The sequence below is a fragment of the Oryza sativa genome, chromosome 9, assembly GCF_034140825.1.
Source record: "Oryza sativa Japonica Group chromosome 9, ASM3414082v1".
Classification (NCBI taxonomy): Eukaryota; Viridiplantae; Streptophyta; class Magnoliopsida; order Poales; family Poaceae; genus Oryza; species Oryza sativa.
In genome coordinates, this window is record NC_089043.1 from 19,152,255 (window position 1) to 19,171,050 (window position 18,796).

The 18,796-nt window shown below is 40.6% G+C and overlaps 1 protein-coding gene across 1 annotated transcript; it reads left to right on the forward strand.

Annotated features, from left to right (window-relative positions):
- Positions 1-900: 900 nt before the first annotated feature.
- Positions 901-2,743, forward strand: LOC4347052 (myb-related protein 306). Its single transcript, XM_015755492.3, has 3 exons — positions 901-1,356; positions 1,439-1,568; positions 1,655-2,743. Exons 1-3 carry the CDS (start codon positions 1,224-1,226, stop codon positions 2,361-2,363), a joined length of 972 nt encoding a protein of 323 aa, XP_015610978.1. The 5' UTR covers positions 901-1,223; the 3' UTR covers positions 2,364-2,743.
- Positions 2,744-18,796: the final 16,053 nt, after the last annotated feature.

The window sequence follows — 18,796 nt, forward strand, 5'->3', positions numbered from 1 at the left end:
TATTAAAAATATTTAAATATTTTCCTAAAAGAATACATACAAGCTTTCTTGCATCTTAATTCCCAATAGTTCAACCTTTTGTCATGCCATTAGCAACGGCATGGCAACGAGAGGCTGCCAACCCCAAAGTTTGTTTTTCTTTCCAGTGTGGCAGCATTGTCCTGTTTAGACACGTCACCAATGGCGTGGCCAAAATGTCTAGGTAGGAAAATTACATATGAGAAGATTTATTTATTTATTTTTGCATTTTTCTGCTTATAAAATTCAACAGCCCCACACAACTAAATCAAATCTACTATACCACTTTAAATGAATTCATTAATATTTAAGAGCAAACTAAAATGACGACACACACGAAATGAGCGTAACTCAACTAATTATGATCCTTGTGGTGAAACTAACCGCTTGGATTTAAGTTCTAAACTTGATATGAATGTTTGCATTTACGGCTAATTGTTCCTTCAGTAATAGGTCACGTACCCGTTGACAGCGAGACGCTCATGATAACTTCGCCAGTCTCAAGATATACTAGTTTTGTCTTTCGGAGATGCTCATTGAGATAGGTGCGCGGATGCGTGCGCAATACAAGTGTATGTGTTTGTACTTTGTTTTTTTTAAAAAAGCATATCTATCTTGCGCCAGCAAGCAAAACAAAATAAAATAAACAGGGTTGTGTTTAGTTCACACTGAAGTTTGAAAGTTTGATTGAAATTGGTACGATGTTATAGAAAAGTTGTGTGTATGAAATGTTTGATGTGATGGAAAGTTAGAAGTTTAGAAAAAAAAACTTTGAAACTAAAAAGGGCCTTAATAAAAAAACAATATTTCGTTTTCGCCTTATTACGCCATACTAGTATATATCTGCGTTCTTGTCACCATGTGTACATGTAACATGTCATTTCGCCGCAGTTCATCCATCGTTATATGTTATTAGCTCAGCTTTCTACCTAGGTCAAACCCGAGCACAAACTGCAGCTAGCAGTGACACTTCACAGTTCACAGCAACAGCAGCAGCTGTAGCTCGAGCTTGCCATCTATCGGCCATGGCGAGCTAGCTACTAGCTAGCTTTATATATATACCTCGCCCCCTCCCCTTTTACCCCCATCTTCTTCTTCTTCTTCTTGGACCCCGGTCTCCCCTCGTCTCCTCCCTGATCGAGATCGAGTAGTAGTGACACGCATACACCACCAACCACCGCCGCCCGCCGCCGGCGAGCTGCAGGATGGGGAGGCCGCCGTGCTGCGACAAGGTCGGGGTGAAGAAGGGGCCATGGACGCCGGAGGAGGACCTGATGCTGGTCTCCTACATCCAGGAGCACGGCGCCGGCAACTGGCGCGCCGTGCCGACGAACACCGGTGCGTGTTCTTGCGTTCTTGATCGATCGATCGGCGAGAGATCCGAGATTTTTGTTTTCATCTGTGCGCGTCGCGTGTGCAGGGCTGATGCGTTGCAGCAAGAGCTGCCGGCTCCGGTGGACGAACTACCTCAGGCCGGGGATCAAGCGGGGGAACTTCACCGAGCAGGAGGAGAAGCTCATCGTCCACCTCCAGGCTCTCCTCGGCAACCGGTGATTTCTTCTTGGTTTTTCATGGTTTGCTTTGATTGATTTGTCCATGGCGTCCATGGCTGATGAGTGGGTTGCTGGCTGTGTAGGTGGGCAGCGATAGCGTCGTACTTGCCGGAGAGGACGGACAACGACATCAAGAACTACTGGAACACGCACCTCAAGAAGAAGCTCAAGAAGATGCAGGCCGCCGGAGGTGGGGAAGACAGCGGCGCCGCCTCGGAGGGTGGCGGCGGCCGCGGCGACGGCGACGGCGGCGGGAAAAGCGTGAAGGCCGCCGCACCTAAGGGGCAGTGGGAGCGGCGGCTGCAGACGGACATCCACACGGCGCGGCAGGCGCTGCGCGACGCGCTCTCGCTCGACCACCCCGACCCGTCGCCGGCGACGGCGGCGGCGGCGGCGACGCCAGCGGGGTCGTCGGCGGCGTACGCGTCGAGCGCGGACAACATCGCGCGGCTGCTGCAGGGCTGGATGCGCCCGGGCGGCGGCGGCGGCGGCAACGGCAAGGGCCCCGAGGCGTCGGGGTCGACCTCCACGACGGCGACGACGCAGCAGCAGCCGCAGTGCTCCGGCGAGGGCGCGGCATCCGCGTCCGCGTCGGCGAGCCAGAGCGGCGCCGCCGCCGCGGCGACTGCCCAGACGCCGGAGTGCTCGACGGAGACGAGCAAGATGGCCACCGGCGGCGGCGCCGGCGGCCCCGCGCCGGCGTTCTCGATGCTGGAGAGCTGGCTGCTCGACGACGGCGGCATGGGGCTCATGGACGTGGTGCCATTGGGGGACCCCAGTGAGTTCTTTTAAGTGTAGTACAACCAAAATTAAATTAATCAAGTAGACAGCAAGAACAAAAAAAAATAATGGAAAGTTGCCGAGTTAATTAATCAAGATGCAACTAATCAAAGCTAATTAAAAGGGCTTCGAGTTAATTCTCGGTGATTTAAATCGAGTTTGCAGGTGTTGATCTAGCTTGGTTAATTAATCCTTTCTTTTGTAGGTTTTTAGTTAATTAGTCTCTCTGATGATGCTAGGGTTTGGAACTGATCATATGTAAGTTAATTTATACTAATGGTAGGCCTGTGACTTGTGATTAGTTAGTCCTGAGTGGATAAATAAAGACATAAATGTACATCTTTTTAAAAGATATATATGTGTATAGATGTTACAGTTTATTAATTTTACTATACATCGTGTCTTGTTTCCCCTAATTAATTTTCTGAGAAAAATCTAGCGAGTGTTGCCGCTCTGATGAGTAGTAGCTTGGAAAGTGAGTTCTTCCCGAATTCTGTTGGAAATGACATATTTCCAATGAAATTCCTGCATTTTTTTAAATACTATGCCTTAAGGCTTTTAACCAATGTTTTTTAAGTGAATCGGTATAAATATACATAACAACAAAACAAACTTAAACTCAACTTTATTTTAATTATTCCATTATCACATAAGATTTTTTTAAAAAAAGGCATTTTTAAGCTCAAATTTAGTTTAAACTCGTTTGAGAGCTAGTTAATATTCATAAGAAATCATACTCGTTTAAATTACGTGTATTTAAATCTTGAGATCCGGGCATCATGTTGCACCGGCCGGTTAATTTTTCTATGAATGCTTGTGTGTTTGTGGCACCTTTTAATTTAACCTAAATTATATTATCAGACAAAGCATAAATAATGAAAATCAAATGATCTTTTTATTCAATTAGAATAAAAATAGAGCTATCATGCATTTATTTGATTCGATTTAATAATGAAAATCACATGCATGCTGTAGGTAGTATTTAATTTCTCTACTTATATAATATATGTACATCGATTTTATTAAACTTTGTCTTGTTAGCAACTATACTTAGCACCAAATTCGAGGTTGTGTGGGCTAATAACAATCTTTAATAATTTCCATTTGTATTTTTTAAAAAAAAACATATTTTTTTGTAGGATGAAATGCCAATTAATTACTATAATTCATTATCCAAATACTTTCATGGAGCTGTATATGAAACGTTAAAATTTGCATAGTGTATCACTTCCATTGACTTGCTAGTATTTCTTTGTTTAAAAGAGGTTGAACAATATATATTTGTTTGGCCTGGATAATAACAAAACATCAACTATTTGATGCACTTCGATAGAGTATATATAACTACATCTCTAATAACAAACATCACAGCCCAATTCCATAAAAATATACTGTAACTTTTTTCCTCCTATTGATATGTGGAACAAACATTTTTTTTTTTACAATGGAAGTATAACTTGTGACTCCTACGTCAAAAAGTGTACACAACCATATTTCTGAACACATGGATCTAAAACTTGGTACTTGATAGGTGGAGTCATACACCTACCATTCCCCACACCAATAAAAAAATAGATTATAGATGGTGCTGATTTCCCAAAAGCAACTTAATTCTACTTTGAAATGGACTTAATGTCTTAAGAAAAATCTTCAAATTTTCAACACATAATCCTTTTCTGATTTTCTCCTATTTATTTATATATACATGTAAATAGGGCCTCTGCTACTATGTACTAGCAAGACAAATAATGCATGCCCAATAAATCTTGCATCTCATTTAGTGAATATCATTGATTGCCTTTCCTCAAATGTGCCAACTGGGTCATCATAGTCTATGTAAATTAATTTAAGATATGTTATCCCCACGTTATTGTGGCCAAGTCTAACAAAACCAGCTCAGAGAAAAAAAAATTAAGATTTCATATGTGAAAATAAGCAAATTTGGACATAACAATACTTTTAGGTAGTTATATATTTTTTATTTTTATGGATATATGATAAGAAAAGACAATGATCGATCAAACATATATATGTATCAAAGTCTAAGTCGATATCTTAGAAATTATAGAAAAGAGCGGAAGCTCTTAAAAGCACTTGCAATACATGATTTTACATGACAATTCCAATTAATGCGAATTAAATTGAGTAAAGATAGGCATCGACACAAGGAAAGGGATGGGAAATAAATTGGCATTGTGCCTTTGTGGAGTGCTAGCTCTCCTACAGCCTCTCCGTCACCGCCAAATGTGTACCTAGAAGACCATTTGTACGTCATTAGATTAATTCGACAGCATCACATTTTTGTTAGCTCTTATAACTACTTAGACATTTGACCTAATTTTTCTTCCTTTGAGATGGCGACCCTGTGGCTCAGCTAGCTCCTTTGGCAAGTATATACTGTATCTTACTAGAGTTATGTTCAGGGTTCATCAAATTAACCGGTTCCGAGCCAAAAACGACCACTGCCTCCTGGTAAATTCCGATCAAATTTTGTCAAAAAAAATTAAAATTCAATATGCATTTTTTGAATTTGGTTGGTGTGAAAAGTGAATGGTGGGAGGATTGAGATTGGTTGGTAAGAGAATGTTAGTGGAGAAGTTGTTATATTTTAGGATAAAACCTGAGTGCTAAAAGTTGTTATATTTTTGGACGGGGGATTATCCAACCAATGACAACCGAGCACTACTTTCAGAAAAAAAAAGCCAGCACTAATTCCAAACAGAGTCTAAGGAATTTATATGTATTTCTATATAAATATCACATTTATAACAACTTGTAGTGTGTCTTTTTAATCACATTTATATGTATTTCTATATAAAGATCAACACCAAAATATGCCTAACGATGAATCCCTGAATGTTCTAACAGCTAATTAAGGCTCAACAGCCTTAATTAGCAAATTTGTCGAAATCCTTCTTTCCGTTTGGTTGTTTTTTTTGAACGACTCGCACGAGACGGTGCGAAGTTCTATTGATAGAGCAGGAAAAAATTATAAGATTACAACCCTGGAGAGAGTCGTAACTAGGAAAAGGAAAAAATATACCACCACCCACACGCCGACATCGCCAACACACACGACCAGGAGAAGGCTAGCACCGGATTGGCCGCCGCTAAGCGTGACCGACCGCCACTAGATCAACAAAGGGCACAGACGAGATCGCCCTTGCGAAACCACGACTGATGCACCGATGCTCCACCACCACACAAGCTTTGCCGACATGTGGGACCCTTGCACCGGCGTCCCCCGCCGGCCAGCCTTCGTGCGCCGAAGACCGCGCCACACCCACCGGCAGCTCCTCCTCACACCTAGGTCGCCTCCTCCACCGCCGGCCGCGCCTCTCTGCGCTAAGCCGGCCTCCTCTACTGGACGCGCCTCTCGCGCCAATCCGGCCTCCCTCCATCGGCCGCGCCTCCCGCGCCAAGCCGGCCTCCATCTCCGCCGCCCGTGCCTCTCGCGCCGAGCCGGCCTCCACTGCCATCGGCTGCACTTCTCTGTGCCAAGCCGGTCTCCGACCCCTCCACCGAACGGTGCCGCGCCGACCAGATGCGGCCGTCTCCCACGCCCTCGGCTAGTCAACCGAGGCCGCTATGCCTCCGGTGACCGCGAACACGGTCACCACCACCACAGCCGCTGCTGCCGAACACCCAACCACCTCGCCGTCATCATCCCCACCTCGCACCCGACTCCTTCCCCGCCGCCGACATCACCACCGCCTCCGCAAAACCTTTGCTGCACCGTCGCCCTCCACCACCGAGCAGCTAACAGCTCAACGCCATGGCTTCCACCACCGTTGCCAGTTGACACGGCAGCCACCACGTTTCCGCCTGCCCACTGCCGCCGCCGCCGCCGACACCACACAGCCGCCGTCGTCACCAACTACCGCCGGTATCTAGATCCGGCCGAGACCGTCGCCAACTACCGCCGGCCGTCGTCCTTGTCGTCGCCAACTACCGCCGGCCGTCGTCATCGTCGTCGCCAACTGCCGCCGGCCGTCGTCGTCGTCGTCGCCCACTGCCGCCGACCAAACTGCCGCTGGCCAAACTGCCGCCGCCGTCGCCAACTGCCGCCACCCTGCAGCTCCGGCCGAGAGGCGCGGATCTGGGGGGTACCGCCGCCGTCGCCACCAAGTAACGTGCCGTCGCCGCCACGAGAGCACCAGGCCGCCGCCTCCGTGCCATCGGCCAACTCCATCCCCGCCGCCATCGCCATCCCCGCCGCCTTCAGCCACCACCGCCCAGCGTCACGCGCCCTTGACATCGCCGTCGCCCTCCCCGCCGCCGTTGCCCCCACCCTCGCCGCCGCTAGTCGCTACCCCGCCAGATCCGGCCGGAGCGGGCTGGATCTGGTGGTCACCGCCGCTCCGCCTAGGACGGCCCCCTGCCCGCCCGGAAGAGAGGACGCGAGAGGCCCCGCCGCCGCCGTCCTTGCGGCCGGCCGGCTTTGCCGGCGGCCGCTCGGGCGGCGGCGAAGCAGAGGGGGAGGAGGGGAGGGAGAGGGGCGGCCGGGTCGCCGCCTCCCGTGCCGCCCCTAGGGGAGGACGACGCGAGAGCTCCAAAGAAACTTGGGAAGAGCAGATGGTGGCGAATTTCTTCCGTTTGGTTGTGAAGAACTGTGTATTAATCAGCTGGATCGAGTTGGGCTGGGCGTCACCGGCGCCGGAGTTATAGGAGAAGGAGCTCAGGCACAAATCTTGGTGCGAATTTGACGATCCAAAACATGTAAGATTTTATCCCTAAATTTCTGTCGCATACCAGTTAGCAAATCCGTTGGATGCTAGCTTAATTTATGCATGATTTTTCGGAAAACCACAAGTAAGTGAGGGACTGAGGGCAAGTACAAAGGTAGAGACCGGTGTGGTCTCTACATTAATTAGAGGCTATCACGTTACAATAGTTAAGATAGTACGGTCTCTAACCATTAATGTACCAAAATACTTTCTTACTAGTCATCTTTCCTTTATTAGACTCAATGCAACAAAAAATTTCTAATAAATGCTAAGAGTCGACTATATGCCGTTGTCATGCGTAGCAACCATCTTTCTCTTTCCTTCTTCCTCTCTCTTCCACGTCACCAAATATACTTACATGACGATAAAGAGAGACCGCTAATAAAGACTATTTTACATGCCAATGTTGATTGTCATCAACTCATCATAAGGAGCCCGGGAAGTAGAAAACTATAAATTGGTATTATCTTGAATAAATGACTTACCAGGGTGATGAGATAGAAATAGGCAAATATATCAAACGGGAATAGTTATTGAATAACTTTACCGACATTTTTTTAATAATGGGATAAAAATTCAAGCCTATGCTAATAAATTTACCGACATGCATGTTTGATTGTACAGCGTGTAGAATCTAGTTGGTTCAGAACGTCAGAGATTTCTCTTTTTTGAGATGCAGTGATATTTTACTGATTCTGTAAACTATAAGTATTTCCGGAAGTTTTAGCGGAAATTAATAAAGTTGAGGTAAAAAAGAATTAGGATTGGTTAAGATGAAAAGGTAGAAATTTTAAATCCTAGAAATAATTATAATTTGGAACGGGTAGAGTATATGGTTGGTTCAGTAGTGAGATTTCTCCCTTTTCTTTTCTTTTTTTTTTACATGCAGTCAGATTTTACCCATACTGTCAAAAATGTTGGGAGAGTTAAAAACAAATGTATATGCAAGTAGTATATCGCATTACAGGGATAGTACATATGCACATGTACATATGCTTGTAGATATACTACTGCTGAATTTAAGTACAAGGAAACAAGAGCTAGAGTGCAATGTCATGACTTGAGTAGTTCTTGGAAACGTACAAAGAGTCGCTTAAATGCCACTATAGCTCACTCTCGCTTGCAGAGATTTTATAGAGTGCCATCGACCTTTCCTTTCTCCTGCATGTTCAGGTAGCCAAGGCACTGCACTGTCCTGTTCATGATGTCCTTCATGCATCACACCCTTACTTAATTTTTTTTTTAGAAAAAACTTTTCAAATATGGCCTGGCTCTCATATGCAAGCCATGACCTCATGGCCAAAAGTTAAAAAAGATTTCATGCAAGCATGCTGAAGAGACATGTGAATATATATATGCAGGGAAAACTTAATGTTACCCCCATTCATAATCCTAAAGAATTTGGGCACTACTGCTCCATCAAAAATTTCAGTGCAGTTGCATGGAGAAAGAGCACATGCATGGTTGAACATTGGCAGTAATTTAGGCCCTGTCTAAATCTCGCCTCAAAATTTTTCACCCTACCACATCGAACGTTTGAACATCTATGTGAAGTATTAAATATAGGTTAAAAAATAACTAATTACACAGATTGTGACTAATTTGTGAGACGAATCTTTTAAACCTAATTGCTCCATGATTTGACAATGCGGTGCTACAATAAACATTTGCTAATGACGAATTAATTAGGTTTAATAAATTCGTCTCGCGGTTTACTGACGGATTCTGTAATTATTTTTTATTAGTGCCCAAACACCCCATGCGACACCCTATATAATATCTGATGTGACACGCCAAAACTTTGCACCCCTGGATCCAAACACCCTCTTAATTACTGAGTATAGTAGGAGTAGGAGTATGAAATATATAGCAGTCAAAGAAAAGATATAGACTAGAGAGAGACATGGGCCATGTTTAGTTCCCGCACAAAAAATTTACACCCCATCACATCTAACGTTTGAACACATGCATAAAGTATTAAATATAGGTTTAAAAATAACTAATTGCATAGATTGCGACTAATTTACGAGACAAATCTTTTAAGCCTAATTGCTCTATGATTTGATAATGTGGTGCTACAGTAAACATTTGCTAATGTCGGATTAATAAGGCTTAATAAATTCGTCTCGCGGTTTACTAGCGAATTTTGTAATTAGTTTTTTTATTAGTGCCCGAACACCCTATACAACACCCTATATAATACTATCCAATGTAACACGTTAAAACTTTACACCCCTCGATCTAAACAGCTACGGTGGTGCTGATGGAGCCAGAGACATGGTGATAAACAAAGTGGCAGAGAAAACTCAGACTCAAAGAGTGTGGGAATTGAATGCTGAGCAAAAGAGAAAACAAATTCATAAATGCACACCTCCACCACTGCACATGTGAGATGACTTATTAGTATGCTCTGGCTAGATAGAGAGATCATCCATACAAGTACTTCACTGCATGCATATGCCGCTTGCCTCTCCTGCTAGCTTAGCTGTAAAGAACTAAAGATCAATATATGGAGGAGAGAGCACAGGATGCATGGATGATGTGTGTTTTGCACTGAAGCATCGATGCAAAGTTGCTGTACTAACTATAGCTTAATTACATATCTTTTCTTCAATAATCTAAGGAGAAATTATGCCCATGCATGCATCAAGGGTATCTATATATAGGTTGTGTTTAGTTCCACGATAAAATTAGAAGTTCGAAGAAATTGAAACGATGTGACAAAAAAGTTAAAAGTTTGTATGTAGAAAAATTTGATGTGATGAAAAAGTTGAAAGTTTGAAGAAAAAAAGTTGGGATCTAAACATGGTCATAGTACTACCTACTATCCAGAGATGGATCATCATCATATATAAATAATTAATTAAGTTGCTCACAATAAATTATTATTTGCCATATGGATAGTAGAAGAGCCATCTGACATGGTACTACTACTAAATTGCAGCACTGCGAGGCTGCAAGAGAGTGAGAACAAATCACATCTATTCCCTCTGTTTTATTTTGAGTGCAGTTATCAGTTTCTGTGTGTATGTTTAACCGTCCATCTTATTTAAAAAAAATAAAAAAATTAAAAAAATCACACATAAAATAATATTCATGTTTTATCATTTAATAAAAAAAACACTAATCATAACAAAATTCAAATATAACGAATGGTCAAGCATTGGACAGAAATTACAACTGAACTTAAAATGGAACGGAGGTAACATAGGGAGTATACATTATTGATGAGAGATGATATGTATACCCATGGTGCAATGTTACTGCAGGAAAATATGTGTAAGAAGCAGTGTAGCAGTATATGTACTGAGTACTGACTAGTACTAGCTGGTATAAGTATTGGCAACCCAACCTCTAGATTTTATGCTGCTGACTTTGCCTGCCATATATAATAACTTGAGTTAGTATAGTATAGTACTGGATGCAATTACAATGCATCGAGTAACTCCTGCAGTGGTGTTAATTGCAGATTCAGGACCCATATATGGAGAAATATATGCATCTCAAATGTCCGGCATTCATGCATGGATCGATTGTGTCGTCATATTCCATTTAATTTTCCATTGGAAACAGCTGCCTAGCTCCTCTGTGTGGCACCAGAATATATATATTGGACAATATAAGAGTGTACATGTGTACGCTAGAACTATTCGGCCACACACACCATCACATGCGTACAGCTAATTTTTGCTGCAACATTGCTAGCGCCATTGTTATCCCGTTGCATGCACCGGCCGGACACTGGCAGATTAGTGATTGGAGTAATTGGCATCATGTGGGGGAATTTCGTCGCAGATTATGATCACTACTGTCAGGTTGCATGCCTACCTTGATTAATTAACTGAACCCAAAACTCAAATTAAGCTCAATTATTACTCATGCTTATATATACGCATACAGTCAAAACCCCTGTTAACTTTCACTAGCTAGAATAAGATTAGGGTGTGATGAGTTCACATGCTAATGCGATGCTTATATCAGTTACGAAGTGAGCGTAGATTAACTGGTTAGGTTTTCTGGGATAAAACATGCCGATTCCCAATCATCCATATCGAGATGACTTTACCAATATGAAGATATGCGGCTAAGTTTCTTGGAGATGTTTATAGGACTAGGATGCATGTGTATGTTGTTAGATGTGAGTGCGTGCGTACGTGTACGTGAATGTTTGTGATTATACTGTGTTTATTTTTAGAAAAATGCTAGTTGGAGTTAGAATTACTACTTTGTCTCAAAAGAAAGAAACTCTAGATATAAAGAATCTGGACATGCATGTGTTTAGGTTCATAGCTAGAAGGGGTTAGTTGCTAATGATAATGCATAATCCATAATTAAGCTACGAAGAAGGCGTCCTGCCTCAGGAAATTTCCTGCCTTCGCCACTAGATGGGACGAATTTGTCGTCCAAGATCGTAGGAGATATGGATCGATACGATGCACACAAACAAAATTTAAAGCCGCACACTGTCGATCGAGGAGTAAACTGCGGCGTGACATTAAGGGGGAGAAATCGATGGATCGATGATCGAATTGAATCCGTCAGACGATGTGTATGTCAGTATATATATGTAGTTGTACACGCGTACGTAGCAGAGAGAGCTACTCACACATCGAGCTAGCTACAGTTTCTTCTTCTTCTTCTTCTTCTTCTTCTTCTTCTTCTTCTTCTTCTTCTTCTTCTTCTTCTTCTTCTTGTTTCAGTTCAGCGAAACCGAGTTTAATGGCCAATTTATTCTAGACGCTGACCCCGAAAGCAACGCTATCGAGTCACTCAGGACATGTATTAAACTTGCTGAAGCTGACGCGATCGAAATAATAATAATTAGGTGCAAATGCGAATCGACTCAGAAACAAACCAGTGACACCCAGAGATCAATCGACTTGATTAAAACAGCCCGTGCAATTAATCCTAAGTTTCAGAAGTTGATCAATCTCGTGCAGGGACAATTATGAATTAAGTTGGAATTTTCTTTCTGCCACAGTGCGTGCATTTGCGATTGCTGCGTTGCAGTACTGATGTGTTAATTATGATCAATACACTGTACTGCAACAGATCTAGGTCAATTGATACTACGCGTGAGCATGCATATATATATCACCATAAAAATACGAACAAAATTCTAATTAAGCTGAGACATTAAGTTGATCAATTATCCAAGGTCGTTGAAATCGAGTTTATGAAAATATGTACTTATTGATCCAGTTGCGTACCAAGTTGTTACAAGTTACATTTTTCAGCCAAACTGTTAAGATATATATATAGGTCAGTTGATGCTACACGTGAGCACACGAATTGCCACAAAAATATAAAGGAAATGTCAAACGGAGTTACGGAGGCATTAACTCAATTCAAGTCTGAAATCAATTCTATAAGAATATATATGTATATACTTATTGATCGTTGCAGCCCCAAATTAGTTCAACTTAGATATAGTTAGGAGGTAATTTTACCATCCTTAAAAATTGTACCGAGATATATCGGATTTGATAATGTAAAACGTGGTACCTACATATATTGGGTATCTCGAGATATCGGTACAAAATTTTGGTACATGCAGATGTTTTCTCGAAGACAGTAAAATATTTTTAGTTATGGGTATATATCTAGCTCCTGTCTAATACTACGATGTATATATAACATTTTATACATCATCACAAGAACCAGAAAAGTATTAACATTATATTATCAATAGTTTGTTTTAATCAGTTCAAATGATTTAAATTCGTTACCTTTCAAATGGTAGGGAAGTAACCTCTCTAACAATGGAAGAATATCTCTTTCTTAAACCCAGTTTGAGGAAGCTTAATATTGTACTCCCTCCGTCCCATTTTAAGTGCAACCATAAGTTTCCATGCCCAACTTTGATCGTCCGTCTTATTTTAAATTTTTTTTATAATTAGTATTTTTGTTGTTATGAGATAATAAAACATGGATATTACTTTACTCGTGACTTATGTTTTTAAATTTTTTCAAAAAAAAATCAAATAAGACGGACGGTCAAAGTTAGACGCGGAAAACCATAGCTGCACTTAAAATGGGACGGATGGAGTAAGAAACAGCTGGTTGGTAGCTAACTTCTGAGAATTTGGATATGCTATAAGAAATCCATAATCTGGCTTCTAATTTATTTTCTAGATTTTGTAACTCCAATATCTCAAAATATGGATAATATGCGGGATTGTTTGGGGAGTTTTTAATTATAAGAGAAACTACAGTTGTTAGAACCTCTTCAAGCATGCTCTTATTTAATTGTGCTAGCTTGGAGTTGATAGAATTAATTTGAGAAACTTTGACTCTAACACTATATTAAGTTACATGCAGCTGACAGTTAACCTAAAATCTTAAACAGGTGGGACAGGTAATTCACTCATACACTATAGCAACCACACATAAGTATTCTTACATTTTAAATAATATATAGTCTTTAGTACTTTTGATAGAAACTAGTGAGACTGACACACCGTGATTCTTGATATTGTTACTGTTCAAAGTTCAATCTCAGTACATTAGGTCCTTAGTGATGGTGTAGGATAAATTTTAAATTCTTAATATCATAATTAGCTAATAGCTATCTGAGGTTTGTTTTTTGAATGTAATTAAAAGGTTTTGGGGGGAAAAAAGTACTCTTCGTCCTTGTGGACTACAGTACGAACAAAAAGTTGGCCATAGAGTTTACTGTAAAGACAGGATTATTTCGCTCCATGCGGCTATGCCCCATAAACCCAAGTACCCAACTAAAGAGGTTTTTTCTTACAGTTTGCTACACGTTCATCGATAAAATCAAATGTAAATACGTAGTGTAACTATATTATAATTTACATTTACATGTAATTATAATGTAACTTGTTTGTAACTTCCATATAATTTTTAACCGTAATATTTATTATAAGATTTATTAAAGGATTCTTCCAAGCGGAAAAGAAAAAATCACAGCACATGCAGGTCCCGCAACCTTCGCTTCGCAAAAATAGTGTGTTACGGGGGAAGTTTTGAAAGTTGCATGTAAGTTATACTATAGTTACATTTACATGTAAGTTATTTTATATACATGAAAGTTACAATATATTATACTATATTTGTATTTTATAAATTTTTGGAAGAAAATTTATTGACAAATGTACACATAGTTACTTTTCTTATATGGCCGCCATATGACTCACCCTCGGTGTTTTATACTTTAGAAAAAAAGAGAAGGTATTAAAACCCACGTGTCAGTCACTCGTACCATATTTCTGTAGGCCACAATGATAGTTTGGATGAGTGGAAAATCAATTTCAAAGTTGAATTTGGCAGGATTTCCATTGAGCAAATGGTAGTTGCCAAATATATATTTATCAACTCCTGTGAATTTTGTAACTTCAGCTGGCCAAACTGTGGCACTGGTTTGGTTTTCTTTTTTTAAAAAAGAACTATAATAGTAAACAGGCTAAAATTAACCAAATATTGGTTTGGTTTTCTTTTTTTAAAAAAGAACTATAATAGTAAACAGGCTAAAATTAACCAAATATTTGATCATATGCACGTGGTTGTGTTGCCAAAAACATGTCTCTCCTCTTGTTTTACATGTGACATGAATCCATCTATATATCAAATGGGAAAGAAAATAATGTCTCCCTAAAAGATAGTGCGCGCTTTGAACGTTAATTAGCATGGGCGCGTGTATTGGTTGGTGACCAAAATTTCCCTATCAAAACTTTGGTTGCCCATGATTTGGCAAAATTAAGTAGCCAAATGATGGCCAATTCTAGGTCATTATCAATCTTGTCGATCGGTAAGGGGAAAATGTGGCATCCATGTGCCTCAAGCCACACATTCACATGTATTGAAGTTGCAAGAAAACCAACATTATTTGTATAAATCTCATATGCCATTTAATATTATTATATCTGGATATATGCCTAAATCATTAAGACCTTCAACCCGAATTGTGTGTCTATTTCTTTTTAATTAAATCAATACCACTTGGTATTCCTCAATTTTTTTAATTTAATACCTTACCCATATATTTACAATATAAAGAAAAGTGGATAAACTTAAAATTTAATGAAACATGTGCTATCTCTTCAAAAAAAAATGTTTCTAAAAAAAGTGCCATTAATGGGGAAAAGGAGAGCAATACTCTTTCAAAGAAAGAAGAGGCAAACCAGAAGAAAACCAAATCGAAGAATTCTTTACACACCAATATAGACAACACCCCCATCAAAACAAAATATTGGCCCAATTAAATCTATTTCGTCCATATATCAGGCCCATCTGGAAAAACACAAAGGCCGAAACCCAAACGCGTAGGAGGCCCATGAATACCTTTGCAGCTCAGCCCGCCTACCCTCCACGACGCCTCTTATTTTCACCCATGTCAACACAAATCTCATCTCTGCCATTACATTCTAGGACCCGGAATAGAGTTGTGAAGCCGTCTAAACTTAGCTCCCATATCTAGTTTATTCTGTGAGAGCACTCGATCCAACTCCGCTCCTAGTTTAGGTGGAGCTGAAACTGTTTGGCTGATCTCCTGGAGCAGGAGTTGTGTCAAACGGGCCCTACCAATGCTCTTGCATTATAACAGACCATGCTAATATAAATAGGGATAAGTTATAAGTGTGATCGGGGAATAAAATATTGGTTCCGGTGGTTCGTTGTTCCTGTGGTTGCTTTAGAACAAGATGCAGTTTGCAGTGTTCGATCTCATCTCCAAAAAATGCACCTGAAATTTCAGCTTTCTGGTGTTCACTGAAATATCTGTTTGGAATCTTGATAGGATCTATGTTTCCGAATTCAGCAAATCATTTTTCTTTTTTGTAGTCGATGAGAGAAATCAGCGATCTTTTTTGCCGTGATTCAGTTATCATCTAGTCAGAGCCCATCCACGAAATCTCCGAGTGATTACTGATTCGAGGAGCTGCAGAAATTGTCGTGTTGTTCTAGCAATGATTGGACTGATTATGCGTGTACTCATGAACTAACGATGCCCATGCATCAGTACAGCAAACCTGCTGTTCAACTGTGTCATAGGATAAGGATGTTTTGAGCCATTATCACAAAAAATGAGGATACTCTAAGAACTTCTGAATTTTTAAAAAAAAATTAAAGCAAGGTTTCATGATCCTGCAATCATCAACTTCCTTGAATTTTAGTCTTTGTTTCCTGTTATGGGCGCTTTAACTGAAACTGATTCAGTGATTCTGATTACTGAATAGTTACAGTCAACTAAGCTATATAATTTTATATATGATAGATTTGTTGTCTGCCTGTCTCATCCAGGGTCAATATCAGCCGGCATAAATCTAAAAAGCTACCCTATTGAGGATAGTAATAATTGTGAGGAAAAAAAATCGGTGGATATCGCTGTTTTCGTCGTCGTTTCTTAGCTTATCTGCTCCTTCATTTCATTTGTCGTGAACTGCGATTCTTTCTTCTCTCGGTCAAATGTTGATCCGACAGAAAAGAAAGCCTAAGTGAAGATGAACAGTGATCTACGGCCTAAGATCATGCTGCTACAGCAGCTGATAATTCCATCCTTTGCTCCTCTTTCAATTCGTTTTTATATTTCCAGCTGGATGGTAGCTGATTTGCGTGATGATTTCGATCTACTCTTCACACTGTTCTGACCAGTGGCCACCACAGATGTTGATCGAATGCAAATTAAGTTCATTCACGCTAAGGTATTAATTACAGTCTTTTCTTTCCTTTTATTTTTCCCTGTCCCTGGCAATGATCTTTCGGATCACTTGCGTTGTGTAATTAAAACTCTGTTTTCTTCTAATATATTTACGTGCAATTTTTTTGCGTCTCCGAAAAAAAAACATCTGCTACAAAGGAAAATTTTGGATTAATCCCAGAAATGATTTGTTAAGCAAGTACACACACTGGCTCGATCGACTACACTCTGAGAGCAATCTTATCTTGATAGCATCTGGTAGTACCTACAGACCAGTGAAAATGATGGATGCAGTGTCGATGTTCTCCCACGGTTGGGTGGTTAAGAAGAAAAGGCAAAAGCTTTCGTTGTCTCATTTCATTCCTTGCTGTCCTTTCACTCCACCGAGAAAACAAATCTCTAGTTGCATTGAATCTTGAGCACGAGAGTGCTATTGATTTGCAATGCTCTCTTGAGTTTTCAGATGGGTGAATCTTGTATACTCAACTAGGAATCTGAATGATGGCAAGTTGGTTTAATTATTGAATAACCTGAATTTTGGACTTGGATTTGGCAAGTTGCCTTGGTTCTTTCACTCTTCCCCTGGTCTTTTATCTTCTCTTGCTTGATAATCTCCTACATTTAGCTTATGAAGATGAAGTACCTATGCTGTTCACTAATTTAAAATGATTATGAATCTATGCACCATTGCAACAATACTTCTTTCAATTTTTTTCCAAGATATTGTTTTGCCCTTGGATCAAGGTGTGCTTTCTGCATATGTTCTGTGATTAAAATATGCATCCTTGGCAATATTACTCAATACCATTGAAATTGAATTGAATGGTTCTATTGTCAATCTGCCAGGTGTAAGAACTCCCTGCTTTTCAAGTAGATGAATCACCTAAGAAAAAGATGAAAGTATGATGACCTTAGACCCCACTCAGATCAGGGTCTTCCACAACTGACATAATAGCATTTTGTTCTGCGCTACTGAATTTGTCTGAATGGTTTTGCTGGTATGTTTGGTATTCGACAAAGTAGAAACTGTATCATCACTGTTTAATTAAGCCTATATTGGTTCCAATCAGCCCTATATTTGTGCTTGATTATGGCAATGTTTTCGCTTTTGCGCCGTTCGCATGATTGCGATCCTCTCTTCTTTTTCTGTATTTGATTGGGTCTAGCCTTTTCTCCTGTCATACTCATGAAAAAAAAATGTGGTTTAGGAGTCTACATCGATTTATAAATCCATGTGCAAACATTATCTCACATGCTGAAACAGTCACTGAATTGAAATCCATTGCACATGAAGGGAAGGGAGGAACAGGTACCTGCATTTGGATGATGTGCAACCTGGCAGAGAGAATTGCAGGGCAAAGGCCAAAACACCCTGCCTTCTTGGACATCTAGGCTGGCATCCATGCAAATGCTTTGATATGATACCCTTTTACATCAAAGTTTCAAAGTGACCCTACTCCTTTGGGATTCTTAGGATTCAAGTATCCATCTAACTGACCACTCCAATTATATATGCATGAGAGGAAAAGGGGGTGGTGAAGAAAAACATACTCACATTCATTCAGACTTTCAGAGAAAGCAGGCCACTGGAGGATGAGGTAGGGCACAAATTTAAAGGAAGGGCTCCAATCTATCTTAGGTTCCCATAGTGGCCCAAGAATTGTTTAGCTCTCTCTGGTGTTGTGAGGTGGAATTTGCTGGACCAGCCAGCCCAAATGCCCAATTAGGTATTGTGCTTGATGCTTAATCCCCCATGAGAGCAGGTGAATGCATGGACGATCATGGCCTATTCTTTTCAGCTATTTCACTGGACCACTGTTATAGATTATTTGCTCTACACTTCTAAAAATACCTTTTAAGAAAAAGAACTTTCTTATACTGCATTGCTTAAACAACATGTTTTAAGCTGTTGTGGAGTTCATTTCTAAAAAAAAAAAGTATTTAATTTATACCTACACCCATAGTCTCTAAATGTAAGGGATTATGGCTATGAATTTAGACATACATATGTCCCACTTTATAGTCAGATCCTTATTTCTTTTTATAATGGAAGCTTTATT